The sequence below is a fragment of the Manis javanica genome, chromosome 2 (genome assembly GCF_040802235.1).
Source record: "Manis javanica isolate MJ-LG chromosome 2, MJ_LKY, whole genome shotgun sequence".
Taxonomy (NCBI): Eukaryota; Metazoa; Chordata; class Mammalia; order Pholidota; family Manidae; genus Manis; species Manis javanica.
In genome coordinates this window covers 208,518,623-208,534,399 of record NC_133157.1, presented here as the reverse complement: position 1 = coordinate 208,534,399, position 15,777 = coordinate 208,518,623, and the positions used below count along the sequence as shown (strand labels likewise).

The 15,777-nt window shown below is 34.4% G+C and overlaps 1 protein-coding gene across 1 annotated transcript in view; it reads left to right on the top strand.

The window, feature by feature from the left end:
- Nucleotides 1-15,777, top strand: part of LOC140845709 (serine/threonine-protein kinase TAO1-like) — a 54,079-nt gene that overhangs the window by 15,805 nt on the left and 22,497 nt on the right. Inside the window, 4 exon segments of the mRNA XM_073220531.1 lie at nt 6,303-6,396; nt 7,950-8,031; nt 10,358-10,525; nt 12,369-12,572. Coding sequence (XP_073076632.1) covers nt 6,303-6,396; nt 7,950-8,031; nt 10,358-10,525; nt 12,369-12,572 — 548 coding nt within the window.

Here is a 15,777-nt window from a genome sequence, read left to right as displayed (position 1 = left end):
ATGTGTCTGTTGGCCATCTGAATTTCTTCTTTGGGGAACTGTCTATTCAGCTCTTCTGTCCATTTTTTAATTGGATTATTTGCTTTTTGTTTGTTGAGGTGTGTGTGAGCTCTTTACATATTTTGGATGTCAACCCTTTATTGGATATGTCACTTATGAATATATTCTCCCATACTGTAGGATACCTTTTTGTTCTATTGATGGTGTCCTTTGCTGTACAGAAGCTTTTTAGCTTGATATAGTCCCGCTTGTTCATTTTTGCTTTTGTTTCCCTTGCTCAGGGAGATATATTCATGAAGAAGTCACTCGTGTTTATGTCCACGAGATTTTTGCCTATGTTTTTATCTTGGAGTTTTATGGTTTCATGACTTAATTCAGGTCTTTGATCCATTTCGAATTTACTTTTTTGTATGGGGATAGACAGTGATCCAGTTTCATTCTCTTACATGTAGCTGTCCAGTTTTTGTCAGCACCATCTGTTGAAGAGAGTGTCATTTCCCTGTTGTATGTCCATGGCTCCTTCGTTGTATGTTCATTGGCCATATATGTTTGGGTTAATGTTTGGAGTCTCTATTCTGTTCCACTGGTCTGTGGCTCTGTTCTTGAACCAGTACCAAATTGTCTTGATTACTGTGGCTTTGTAGTAGGGCTTGAAGTTGGGGAGCGAGATCCCCCCCACTTTATTCTTCCTTCTCAGGATTGCTTTGGCTATTTGGGGTCTTTTGTGGTTCCATATGAATTTTTGAACTATTTGTTCCAGTTCATTGAAGAATGCTGTTGGTAATTTGATAGGGATTGCATTGAATCTGTATATTGCTTTGGGCAGGATGGCCATTTTGATGATATTAATTCTTCCTAGCCAGGAGCATGAGATGAGTTTCCATTTGTTAGTGTCCTCTTTAATTTCTCTTAAGAGTGTCTTGTAGTTTTCAGGGTTTAGGTCTTTCACTTCCTTGGTTAGGTTTATTCCTAGGTATTTCATTCTTTTTGATGCTATTGTGAATGGAATTGTTTTCCTGATTTCTCTTTCTATTAGTTCATTGTTAGTGTATAGGAAAGCTACAGATTTCTGTGTGTTAATTTTGTATCCTGCAAATTGGCTCAATTCCGATATTAGTTCTAGTAGTTTTGGAGTGGAGTCTTTAGTAGGGTTTTTTATGTACAATATCATGTCATCTGCAAATAATGACAGTTTAACTTCTTTACTAATCTGGATTTCTCATATTTCTTTGTTTTGTCTAATTGCCGTGGCTAGGACCTCCAGTACTATGTTGAATAACAGTGGGGAGAGTGGACATCCCTGTCTTGTTCCCGATCTCATAGGAAAAGCTTTCAGCCTCTCGCTATTTGGTATGATGTTAACTGTGGGTTTATCATATATGGCCTTTATTATGTTGAGGTACTTGCCCTCTATGCCCATTTTGTTCAGAGTTTTTATCATGAATGGATATTGAATTTTGTCGAATGCTTTTTCAGCATTTATGGAGATGATCATGGGTTTTTTCCTTCTTTTTGTTGATGTGGTGGATGATGTTGATGGATTTTCGACTGTTGTACCATCCTTGCATCCCTGGGATGAATTCCACTTGGTCATGGTGTATGATCGTATTTTGTTGAGTATTTTTGCATCTATATTCATCAGGGATATTGGTCTGTAGTTTTCTTTTTTGCTGGGGTCTTTGCCTGGTTTTGGTATTAGGGTGATTTTGGTTTCATAAAATGTGTTTGGGAGTATTCCCTCCTCTTCTAATTTTGGAAAACTTTAAGGAAAATGGGTATTATGTCTTCTCTGTATGTCTGATAAAATTCTGAGGTAAATCCATCTGGCCCAGGGGTTTTGTTCTTGGGTAGTTTTTTGATTAGCACTTCAATTTCGTTGCTGTTAATTGGTCTGTTTCTTTCTGGGTCAGTCTTGGAAGGCTGTATTTTTCTAGGAAGTCCATTTCTCCTAGGTTTCCCAGCTTGTTAGCATATATGTTTCCATAGTATTCTCCAATTATTCGTATTTCTGTGGGGTCCATTGTGATTTTTCCTTTCTTGTTTCTGATTCTGTTGATGTGTGTTAACTCTCTTTCTCTCTTAATAAGTCTGACTAGAGGCTTACCTGTTTTGTTTATTTTCTTGAAGAACCAGCTCTTGGTTTCATTGATTTTTTTTCTATTGTTTTATTCTTCTCAATTTTATTTATTCCTTCTCTGATCTTTATTATGTCCCTCTGTCTGCTGACCTTAGGTCTCATTTGTTCTTCTTTTTTCCAGTTTCGATAATTGTGACATTAGACTATTCATTTGGGATTGTTCTTCCTTCATTAAATAGGCCTGGATTGCTATATACTTGCCTCTTAAGACTACTTTTGATGCGTCCCACAGAAGTTGAGGCTTTGTGTTGTTGTTGTCATTTGTTTCCATATATTGCTGGATCTCCATTTTGATTTGGTTGTTGATCCATTGATTATTTAGGACATGTTGTTAAGCCTCCATGTGTTTGTGAGCCTTTTTGCTTTCTTTGTACAATTTATTTCTAGTTTATACCTTTGTGGTCTGAAAAGTTGGTTGGTAGGATTTCTATCTTTTGAATTTACTGAGGTTCGTTTTGTGGTCTAGTATGTGGTCTATTCTGGAGAATATTCCATGTGCACTTGAGCAGAATGTGTATCCTGTTGCTTTTGGATGTAGATTTCTATAGATGTCTATTAGGTCCACCTGTTCTAGTGTGTTGTTCAGTGCCTCTGTGTCCTTACTTATTTTCTGTCTTGGTGGATCTGTCCTTTGGAGTGAGTGGTGTGAATACATTGCATTCTATTTCCTCACTTAATTCTGTTAGTATTTGTTTCACATATATTTGTGCTCCTATATTGGGTGCATATATGTTTATAATGGTTATATCCTCTTGTTGGACTGAGTCCTTTATCATTATGTAGTGTCCTTCTTTACCTCTTGTTTCCTTTCTTTGTTTTGAAGTCTATTTTGTCTGATACTAGTATTGCAACACCTCCTTTTCTCTCCCTGTTTGTTTGTATCAAATATTTTTTTCCACCGCTTGACTTTTATTCTGTGCATGTCTTTGGGTTTGAGGTGAGTCTGTTGTAAGCAGCATATAGATGGGTCTTGCTTTTTTATCCATTCTGTTAATCTGTGTCTTTTGATTGGTGCATTCAGTTCATTTACATTTAGGGTGATTATTGAAAGATATGTACTTATTGCCATTTCAGGCTTTAGATTTGTGGTGACCAAAGGTTCAAGGTTAACTTCTTTGCTACCTTACTTTCTAACTCAACTCGCTTATTAAGCTATTATAAACACAGTCTGATGATTATTTCTCTCCCTTCTTATTCCTCCTCCATTCTTCATATGTTGGGTGTTTTCTTCTGTGCTCTTTTTAGGAGTGTTCCTATCTAGAGCAGTCCCTCTAAGATACTCTGTAGAGGTGGTTTGTGGGAGGCAAATTACCTCAACTTTTGCTTGTCTGGGAATTGTTTAATCCCTCCTGCATATTTAAATGATAATTGTGCTGGATACAGTACATATACACAATGGAATATTATTCAGCCATAAGAAGAAAAGAAATCCTTCCATTTGCAACATGGATCAACCTAAAGGGTATTATGCTAAGTGAAATAAGCCAGGCAGAGACAAAATACCATATGATTTCACTTATTTGTGGGATCTAAACACAAAACAAAAGGAACACAGTAGCAGTAGACTTATAGACACTGAGTTGTGACTGGTGGTTACTGTGGGGGAGGGATTGGGGTGAGTAGTTGAGGGTGAGGGCAATAAAAGGGCACAAAAATTTTCAGTCATAAGTTGGTCACCGGGATAGTAGTATCGCATGGAAAATATAAGCACTGCTTCTGTAACATTTTCCTATGTTGACAGTAACTGCTGTACTGGGGGTGAGGATTTAATATGGGTGACTGTTGAACCACTGTGTTGTATACTTGAAACTAATATAAGATTGAATATCAATGATACCTCAATTAAAAAAATATTTGAAATGGAAAATATCCTTTGAATCCACTGAAGGCTACCGCAGTCTAGATTTAGTAAATCTCCATCGTTTTTAGCTAAGTTCAGTGTTCTTTGAGTAAATACAGATGTTCAGCTTTATAGTAAATGACAGATCAAAAATCACACTCTGGTTTGATATATTGATGGTACACCACTTAGAATTTTTGAATACTTTTATAAATCACAGTAGAAATACAAGTTATTTTATTCATTAAGAATTTCTTCAGTAATCCCTTCCCTTTCCTGGATCAAACTACTCATTCTTAAAGCTGTTGGGAGGACAGTATAAAGTAGGTGTCCATGTCACCTGCTGAGCCATGGTAGCCCGGCGTGGCGTGTCAGAGTCCTGTGAGGAGAGGAGGGAGTTCCCACAGACAGAATGCCTTGTATGTGGAAGCAGAACCTGTGCAGGGAGAGTGGCAGTCAAGTTTGGAGATTCAGAGTCCTGGTGGGGTAACCAAAGCATTCAGACCTGGAAGTAGCCCAGCATGGGGTGTCAGAGGCCAAGGAGCACGTCCACATTTGGGGTTGGGTCACGTGACACAGTGGCAGTGCCTGATTGAAAGGAAGGGGGCTTCCCTCCTGAGGGCCGATGAGGAGGGCCTCACTGCAGAAAGTGATCCAGTTTATATGGGGTGTCAGAAACTGAGGGGATGAAGTGGACATTCACACTGTAGACAGGCTTGGAATGGGGTTTGAAAACTTGAAGGGGAAAAAGGGAAAGGGTGGTGGCCAAGATGGGGAGACTGGCTATGTACAGGGGTGAGTCATCAAATATATTAAGGATAATGAGAGTGAGGTTTCTTACTGTCCGAGAAGGGTGCTACAAATAATGGAAAGAGAAGGCTCGAATAAATAGTACTATAGCATTGGATTTGAGATATTGTAGTGAACTCAGTTGTTTTCAATAAACAACTAAAGATATTTAATGTGCAAGTATGAATACAAATAGATGAGGGACGCGTGTGTTCCCTTCCTTTATCCACTGACAGGATCTAAGAGAAGTGACACGGGCAGTAGCAGTGAGCACACTGCCTGCCACAGCTCCTTGGAGCCGTGTCTACAGTTGGGAAAGCATAAGATGATCCTGGAACATCTTAGTGGGCCAGAGAGCAAGCAGCTGAGCAGGGAATGATGGAGCCATGCCGGAAAGGCAGAAGTCGGCTAAAAAGATTCTCAACTGCTCAAAAATGAAACAATTTCAACATCAAAATAAATGATAGTAGCAGGTTATAAATTATTAAATGAAGAATCTAAATCTATACAATAAGAGAATAAAATGATCTTTATGCAAAACAGAATATTTATATAGACTCAAGTACCTTTTCACAAATACTTGATAATTACAAAGGAAAAAAGTGAAACTTCACCATGAAACCTTGTGGAATGGCCGTAAGTGATCAAAGTGAACACCATCAATGACAAGACAATCTGAAACTATAGACCTGTTCCATAGGATCATCATAGAATACACTGAGAAAAGCGTGACACTTGCTTCTGTGATATTCCTGCCAGAGATGTGGAAACTAAATTTAATGACAGCACAAAGCCAAACTGAGGGATATTCGAGAGTCAAAATTGTGTACTTGTGAATTGTCAAGGTCATGACTTCAACTGTCACCTTAACACTAGAAAATGAAGGGCAAATTCAATCCACAGTAAACACAATTAGAGACCCAAAAAGATCAAAACAGAAATCAATTAAATAGAAAGTGAAAACAATAGAGAAAATCAATGAGATCACGAATTAGTTCTTTGGGAAAATTGATGAAATTAATAAACCTCTAGCTAGACTGAACAGAAAGAAGACACAAACAACCAATATCAGAAATGACAGGGGACATGACTCCAGATTTTACACATATTGAAAGGACTATAGGGATATTTTATGAACAATTCTATGTAAGTTTAAAACTTAGAAAAAATGTAGAATTTCCTTTAAGGATGCAGATGATCAAAGGTCATTTTTGCTACAAAGGACATTACTGGGACATTTGATTGGAACTACAATGGAGCTTGAGATTAGATAATAGTCATGTATTCATATTAATGGTCTGATTTAATGACTATTAGGTTCTCTTAGAATGTTCTTGTTTATTGGAAAATTACACTATTTAGAGATGTGCATCAGGGCTGCAATTTCCTCTCTATTGACTCACTTAACTAAGTTCTCTGAACGCTACTTGCAACTTTTTTCCTAAGTTGGGGTTTATTTAAAAAAAAAACTAACAGTGCTTCCATGCTCCTATATAACAGGCACATATTTAACAGGAAGTTTTATTTCTTTTATAGCGGAAAGGAAGCCTCCTTTATTTGATATGAATGTAAGGCGTGCCTTATATCTCATAACCAGAAATAAGCCTCCTACACTACAGTCTAATGAATGGTGAGTATGGCTGAGAGATATATTGTTCAACATGGTAAAATTTAAATACTTTTTCATAATGTTATCAAAATGATTTCATGTCAATGAGGTGAAGCGTATACAACCTGAAGAAATATTAAAATAGCTTAATTTTTTCCTTACATTATGTTTATCCTTTATTATCTCTTCATAGCATATATGTGACTCAGTTCAGAAATAAAAGATAGATGATGCTACATGGGAGCAAAAAGTATGGCTTTAGTATAAAAAGTAATATATTTTTTATACCTTAGTGACACATACAACCCTGATTTTATAATAAATAGCATGATTTAAACATTCATATTTTAAAACTGCAATATATAGATTGCCACAACCTGTACAGATATTTGATTGGGGAAGGGTTTATGATTGATATGGTATAAAACTTAGGTAAAAATGATTTGATAATTTATCAGAATTACCAGATAATTCATAATTTTTGGATGATTCTAATTGTTATGATTTATTATTCCAAATGTGCTTTGATGTTGCATCTCCTAGTGCTTCTTTGATAATACTGTTATTCATGTAAAGAAGTTTGTTGAGAACACATGGACAATTTTAGGAAAGAAGGATTTTTATCAGTGATAGAAAATTTAAATGGGAAAGTCTTCAGGTGTATCTAGCATTTGAAACATTCTAGGGGACTACCTACTGTACTTAACAAATACTTAACAGATACTTTAAAATTCACAAGTAATATGCATAAATTAGCAATAATTTATTTTTTATCATTACATTATTAAGACAAGTTCACAGGTCTTTGCTGCTTCTGTAGAGATGTTTTAAAGAAATCTTGGCTCAGAGTTTATTATGGTACATCTGAATAATAAATACACGAAACACAGGCTGTCTTTACACTGGTTGATACTTTGGGGATTCAAAACAGAATTCTTGTATAAAAGAATTAAATCTTATTTGAATATTGATGACAAACATTGATGGAATATTTTTTACTTACTGCCTTACTGAACTCTCATCAGTAACACTATATAATAGTATGTTACAGAATTCTAATCTTTAAAAAATTTTTTACTGTTTTCTGGAACTTTTGTCCATTTGCTCAAGGACACTAAATACTTAGGTATAAAAAATGTTCTTTTCAAAACAAATAGCGTGATGTTCTGAAACCTGCTATATGGAAGATGATTCAAGGGTCAAGCAAGAAATAGACGTGGCTAGGGAAAAGAAAAAAAATATTAAGAAGAATTTATCTTAGATTTGAATGCAAAAAGGAAAATGATTGACTTCCCTAATTTACCTCAATGTAGAATGAGTTGTGATACTTAAGTATATGAGAGCAGGATTTTAAAATAATGTGAGCAAATCTATCTTTGGAAAATGGTAAAGATTCATTAGTTGGTTTGCATAGCTTTTCATAGACTTACATGATGAAATATATAGTGTATTGTGTCTGCTTTTTTTTTTATGATTTCTATTCTCCCTCCCACCCATAGGGACATGCCTTGATTTGTGGATGTGTTTTTAAAGGAAATAGCAATATGTTCACTTAATACTTTCCTTTACAATAGGTCCAGTTCTTTTCGCAACTTTGTAGAGTCTTGCCTCCAGAAAAACCCTAAAGATCGCCCTACATCTAAAGAACTTTTAAAGGTCAGTTATACTCTGTTTTGTATACCTAGGAAATTATTTTAAAGAATGCGTTTTATTCTTCTTTGATTCTGAATCAGTATTAAGTACACTGTACTGGGTTTTGCTAAAATACTAATTTTGTAATACCATTCTTTCTTGGAAATTTCCTTAGTTGCTAAGTTTTTTCATTTGTTTTCAAAATTAACTGCTTTTACCATGTCTGAATAGAATATATAGTTAAATATTCAATATGGTAGTACTAAATGACTTAATTTTTATATGTGCAAGAATATATTCATGAGTTACAACTACAAATTTTAACTCATGTGGAACAGTTTCATTTCAGAGGTGGCAATGCATAGTTTAACTTTGGATTTCATTTTTGTATCTACCATACTTTATATATCGATCTGTCCTATATAAAGTAATATGAAAGGAAGAGAAATGATGTGTAATACATTTACATAAATACTGTGGGAGAAAAGAGATTTCAAAAGAACATTTTTGTCTCCTTTTGAGAAATATGTTTTTCTAACTTAGCAATGAAAATATTTTAAAAGTAATGTGAATTCTATTCATTTTTCAATAGGTTTGACTATCTAATTTATATAAATTATTAGTATATGCTTTCTGTTCTCAAAAATGTTTTCATTTAGAGGTTGACATCTTATTAATAGCAATAATAGTATTGTTCAATTTAATGAAGTTCTTTAAAGATCTAGATAAAGCATTAGTGAGTAGCAGTTGTGACCCTAAGGAATTTTGTGGATTTTTGACTAGAAAATTAGACTTTCAGCATGAATGTTTTAGAATTTCAAAGAAGTTCAGTTTATTTTCACCTACACGCAGTTCAATATGCAAGGATATTGAAAGGACCATGTACATATGCAGTAGGGTTATTTGCAACTACAGTATGTAGAAGAGCAGTGTAAAGTTTCAGTAACACTTAGGGAATTCTAGGCCCTAAGCACACTTACAGTCTCAAATAAAAGCCCAAAAACTATGTATTCACAATAGCAACAAAAGGTTTAGTGTAGCTATGAATTATGTAAGTGAAAAATAAGCAGGATCCATTTGTAGAGAACTTTTAAATAACTTAGAATTACAAGATATATTATTTTCAGATAAAAAAGACCGAATATTATAAATAGTGGTACATACCAAGCTACGGTTCAGGAAAAGGAAGAATGTGACTGGCTTCTTACATTTGCCTAATGAAGGCAAAAGAAGCTCTTTTGGTAATAACCCAACCCACCAGGAGTGGATACTTGACCTTGGGTGATCCCAAACCTGCATATGTATTCATGTACCTGGTCCATTTTGTATATTGACATTATGGGAAGTGGCCCAGTCTGACATAAGGAAAAAAATAAAATGGAAAAAAGTGACTTACTGTATGGGGCTATTTATCTCAGAATGAAAAATTGAAAATAATTATCCAGAATTAGAATAATGGTTATGTAATTTTGGCATGAACATTTGATGAAATAGTCTGTAGGCATTATGAGTTGAAATAACATAATACAGCAATAAAAAGCAAATAATATATAGTTACAACTCTTCAGGGAAGAAATAAATTTGAGCTAATAAAGGAGGTAAAAGTCTTAAAAGAATTCAAGATCATCTCATGAACTCCAGTGCACAAGTCATCGTTCTGCAATCTGTGTGCTAACTACAAAACAAAATCTATACACGGAAAATTTCTGAGAAGAAATAAATATCCAAAAGTACCAAATGTAACAATGATAATCTTACAGAATTGTTCTTTCTACTTTTCTGCATTGGATAATGTTAAGCTTTATGAAATATTAATGGTAAAAATCACTAATACATAACATCTTTTAATCAACTGCTAGAGTTTTATGAAGTTTAATTTAAGCAACATAAAGAACCCATTATACCCAAGTAGTATGTTATGTGATTCACCGTCAGTAAATACATTCCTGTTGAAATCTAATGTAATTCAGAACTGATAGTGTCTCCTCTATGAGACCAGTTCTAAGAATTTGTAAGCATTTACTTAGGGCTCTATTTGGACTTAATTCTTAATGTTTACTTAGACTCTGATTATTTCAACTCTGCCCTTTCATTTGGCCAACAAAGGTGTCATGTTCAAAGTTTTCATAAAACTACAGGGGAAGTTATGTAGGCACAGAGTGTATACATGTAAATTAAATTTTATAAATATAAGAAGTAAAAAGCATAGCAGAATTAGATAACTATAGATTGCATGCATTATCTATAATTATTTAGGATAGTAACTCTAGGGTCCAAGAAGGGATTCATTTGTTCTGAATGAAAAAATATATAGGTCTCAACCTGACTTTTGCCTTCTACTCTTAACCAGCACCCGTTTCTTCTTCGGGAGCGCCCTACAGCAGTGGTAAGAGATCTCCTTCAAAGGGCAAAGGAAGAGAAAAAAAGAGTGCTGGACAATCTGCACAATAAAAAGATGAAGAAGGTCCTTTCCCAGGAGGCACATCAAGGGCCAGCAGCAGAAACACAGGAAGAAAAGGTAATAACTTAGAAAAGGCTCAAGTATTGGGGTCTCCTTATTGGCTTCTTTCCTTATGGAACTTTTCTTGCCAGGAATCTTTTCTATCAGTGGTTTCCAGATTGTGTCTTCACAGTGATTCTTTGAGGTCCCAGGTGGAGAAAAAGGTTTTGCATTCTTTAAACCAACCTCTTGGTAGTGTACATTAGCATAGTAAAGCTCTGTGAAGTCTTTTATTAGAGAAACCTGTTCAACTTTTATTTAATCTAGTCCCTCCCAAAATTCTGGTCTACTGAACACTTTTTTGCCTGATTGTCTGATGGCATGGGACACGCTTTTGGAAGTATTTGAAATTACAGGCTTTGGAAATTGACGGTGCTCACAGAGAAGCCATTAGAATTACCAACCATTCTCCCCTTATCTTGTTTATTGTATAAACCTTTCCCCCAGTGCCTTTTGTGTAATGTTTGATAAATGTTTATTAAATTGGAAATCTCTTGCTTTTTTATAAATAAATAAATAAATAAATAAATAAATAAATAAATAAAACATGTGACTTAGCTAAATTTATTCTGGGGGAAAAAAATTACAAGCATTCTTATTCTGTTACTAAGAACACTTCATTCTTTTCAGTTGTGTATAGGGATTCATTCCTCTACCTGGTTCTAAAATACTCATTTTATAGGTGAGGAAAGTAATGCTCAGAGTGGTTAACTAACTTAGTGTAGAAGCATATGGGTTCAGATTCATATATTACTCTTGAGACCAAGTTGTTTCCAAGTTGCCATGTTTCCAAATTTGCAGTAGAAATGTTAAAGAACTTCCTCAAAGGAAAATATAAAGCTTATGATTTGTGGAGCTATCTTTTTTAGTCTAAGTATTTTCTGTTTTCTTCTTTGCTCATGTCCCAATGCCAAAGCTTTGATTCTTTTTTATTGCTTTCTATTGAGAAAGATCCCTGCATTCTGAAAACAGGAGTAGTAGTTACTTTTCTTTTTAATGACACTACATAATTAATGAACTATTAAATAGAAGACTTTCTTACATACAGTTTTGGTATTTTTGATATTGTTTTTTTAGTTCTAACAGTAGTCACTAGAAAATTTGGGCTATTTTAGGTATATGAAATGCTTTAGTAAAGTGAAATAAAATTCTAATGTCATTAAACATTAGAATAACAGCAGCTTTTTAAGGCTGTGGATGTAAGAAAAGATCCTCCATATACCATGGGTCTGTATTTATTATTCTGCATATCTTAAAGAGGTTTGGTATGGTAAGACTATAATATTGGTGCCCAGATACCAAAGCTTGCCGGGTTTCTTGGGAAGAACAGTCTTCTAATTATGATTAAATATATATACAATTTTTAATTTTACATAAAAATAGATAGGAATTAATATTAAATTAGTGAAGAAGTTTAGGCTAAAGACTATATTCTGAGAAGAAAAGAAATAACTAAAAGGAATGTTTATAGAATTTTAAAAAAAGGTTGGGGTTTGTTTTCACCATTGGAATCATTGAGAAATGAGCAGCATCTCTGTGTATACCCCATGAGATGTATAGTAGAAATGGATTTCAAAGTAATGTCAAAAATTTTAGAGAAAAGACAACACTTTGGAAATAACTCTGAATTGATTAACTTTTTCACATAGTTCGTTGGGCTTTTTGGTTATTTACTTGTTGGTCATTTTTTAAATCTGTCAGCTAACAACTGATAAACTTTCTGGTCTTGGCAAATACAAGGAATTTCTCAAAATAGACCGCTAACATTCTGAAGACTGTGTGTGCCAAGCAGTGTGATAGGTGCTAATAATCAAGAATTCAGGAGATAAAGATATTTGAATCTAATACTCTTTTCCCTCAGGACCAAGATAACGGTGTTGGACAGACAGGAGCAGTGCACAATATTGGAAGTCATCAGTCTATTCCCCGTGTGTCCAGCAGGACCAGGAGTCAAAGCAGTAGGGTTAATATTCTTCCAGATGCCTCGGATAACAAGAATGAGCTAGACGTGATGGAGGGAATCCACACAATCGTGTCTAATAATACTGCCATCCATTCAAAACCTGTGAGTATTTGGATTTTAGTGAAAAAAATTTCAACTTTGGTAACTAATTTTCCTAGTCTGGTTAGTTTAAGAGTTTGGGGGTTTTTTTCTTTGATGTATCAGAAGTTTGGAACATAATTTTAGGCAGCTTATTTTAAAATGGCAAAAGGCTTTTTAATTCTCAGTTTAATGCTTGCATTTAGGAAACATGTTTTGAGAATGCAAAAAGAATATTTTTAAATCTTAGAATAAATAAATACCATATAATGTATTATTTGAAGTTAGATGAAAACGAAGGTATTTAAAAATAGTAAGTATACATGATATTAATGATAGTGGTTGCCTTTGGGACGTGGAGAAAGGTTTAAGGTGGGTGATAATGAAAAGTGATTTTTGCGTTTTCCATAATGTTTACATTTTAAAAATAAAACTGGGTGTAATTGTGGAAAATTACAACTTCTCAGTTTAGGAAATGTGGATGTTTGCTACACTTTCACGTGTAAGATTTTAAATTTTCTTGAAAACATTGGAAGCTCAGGTAACTCCTTTTCACAATTGATAGGAATGCTTCCTTTTTAACTTCACTGCTTTCAGTATTATCAGAAGTTACTAGGCACAATATATATATATATACACATATATATACACACAATGGAATATATTCAGCTGTGAAAAGGAACGGCATTCTAATATATGCTACAATATGAGTGAACCTTGAAAAATGCTAAGTGATATAAGCCAGACACAAAAGGACAAATATTATTAGAATTCCACTTATATGAAATATCTAAAATAGAAAGTAGATTAGCGGTTGCTAAGGGGCAAGTGGAAGATGAAATAAATACTTTCATTTATTTATTTATTTGTTTTATTATTTTGGTGTCATTAATGTACAGTTACATGAGCAACACTGTGGTTACCAGACTCCCCCTATTACCAAGTCCCCACCACATACCCCAGTACAGTCACTGTCCATCAGCATACTAAGATGCTACAAACATGTACATGTCTCTGAACATGATGTTTTAATTTCTGTGACAAATACATAGGATAAAATGGCTGAGTCATAGGGCATATGTATGTTTGACTTTCATAAGAAACATACAGGTATTTTATCTCAGATATGTCCTGTAAATATTTTTTCTCCGTCTGTGATAAATTAAAATTTTTAGTTTTAAAATCCAATTCAAACAACCCACTAAAAATGAGTAAAGGCCATGAAAAAGCTAAAAACTTTTCCTCTAAAATCAGGAATAAGACAGGGATGCCTACTCACAACACTTTTATTCAACAGAGTATTGGAAGTCCTAGCTACATTATCAGGCAAGAAAAAGAAATAAAAGGCACCCACACTAGTAAGGAAGAAGTGAAATTGTCATTGTTTGGAGATGACCTGATACTACATAAAAAAAGCCCTAAAGACTCCACCAAAAACCTATTCAAATTAATATATAAACTATACCTCAATTTTAAAAAATGTGTTAAAAACTTGAACAGACATTTATCCAAAGACTATATACAAATGGCCAACAGCACATGAAACAATACTCAATATAATTAGTCATTAGGGAAACGCAAATCAAAACTACAATGAGTACCACCTTACAGCCACTAGGATGGCCGGTTATTTTGTTGTTGTTGTTAAGGTATCATTGATATACAATCTTATGAAGGTTTCACATGAGCAACACTGGTTACTACATTCACCCATACTATTGAGTTCCCACCTAACACCCCATTGAAGTCACTGTCCATCAGCATAGTAAGATGCTATAGAATCACTGCTTGTCTTCTCTGTGCTATTACTGCCTTCCCCGTCTCCCCCCTCTACACTATGTGTACTAATCATAATGCCCCTTAGTCCTCTTCTCCCTCCCTTCCCACCCACCCTTCCCACCCCTTTCCCTTTGGTAACTGCTAGTCCCTTCTTGGACTCTGTGAGTCTGCTGCTGTTTCTTAGATGGCTAGCTATTAAAAGAGAAAAACAAAAACAAAGATGGAAAATAAAAACTAGGGAGCACGTGGAGAAATTGGAACTCCTGCTGTATATTGCTGGTAAGAATGTAAAATGTCAGCTGCTGTGGTAAACAGTTGATGGTTTCTCAAAAAGTTAAACAGCGTTTCCCCATGACTCAGCAATTCTACTCCTAGATATATATCCAAAACAATCGAAAGCAGGTACTTAAACAAATGCATATACACAAATGTTCATAAACGCAGTATTCACAATAGCCAAAAGGTGGAAACAACACAGAGGTCCAGTGACAAATAAATAGATAAACAAATGAGGGTATGTGCATACAGTGGAATATTATTCAGCTATAAAAAGAAACGAAGTACTGTTACATCCTATACAATATGGATGAACCTTGGAAACATGCTAGGTGAAAGAAGCCAGACACAACAGGTCACATGTTATATGAAACATCCAAAATAGGTAAATCCATAGACAGAAAATAGATTGGTGGTTACCAGAAGGGGAGATTAGGGAGCAACTGCTTAAAACATACAGGGTTTTCTTCTGAAGTATTATATATGGTTTGTAACCAGATACAGGCAGTCTTGCAGAACATCATGAATATACTAAATATTACTGAATTGTTTACTTTAAATGATTAATCACACATTATGTGAATTTTGTCTCTAAGAATCCAGTTTGTACTTTTTTTTCTTTACAATGGAGCAGTGGTTGCAGAATATCATGAATATACTAAATGCTACTGAATTGTTCACTTTAAATGATTAATCTTACATTATCTGAATTTTGCCCCTTATTGTGAATCCAATTTGTACATTTTTTTTATTATAATCAGTGTTCTTTGTGTCATACCCAAGAAATATTTGCTGATCCCAAGGACATGACAATATTCTGTGTTTTCTCTGCTCTGTGATTCTGAATTTTAGGTTTAGGTCAAGTGACTCTTTTCAGATTAATTTCTGTATATAGCATGATTAAGCATTTATTTATTTTGAATACAGAGAACTAGTTGTTAGACCAGGATTTGTTAAAAACACTTTCCTTTCCTCTTTGAATTAACTTGATTTTTTGGTAGCAAATCAATTGACTGAATATATGTGGGTCTGTTTCCAGATTTTACTGTGTTCCTTTGCTCTATTCAGCCTGTCCTTATACCAATACCACACTGTTTTGATTACTGAAGTTTACATCTACCAACTTTTCATACCCCCTCAAAACTTTGGCTATTCTAGGTCCTTTCCATTCCCA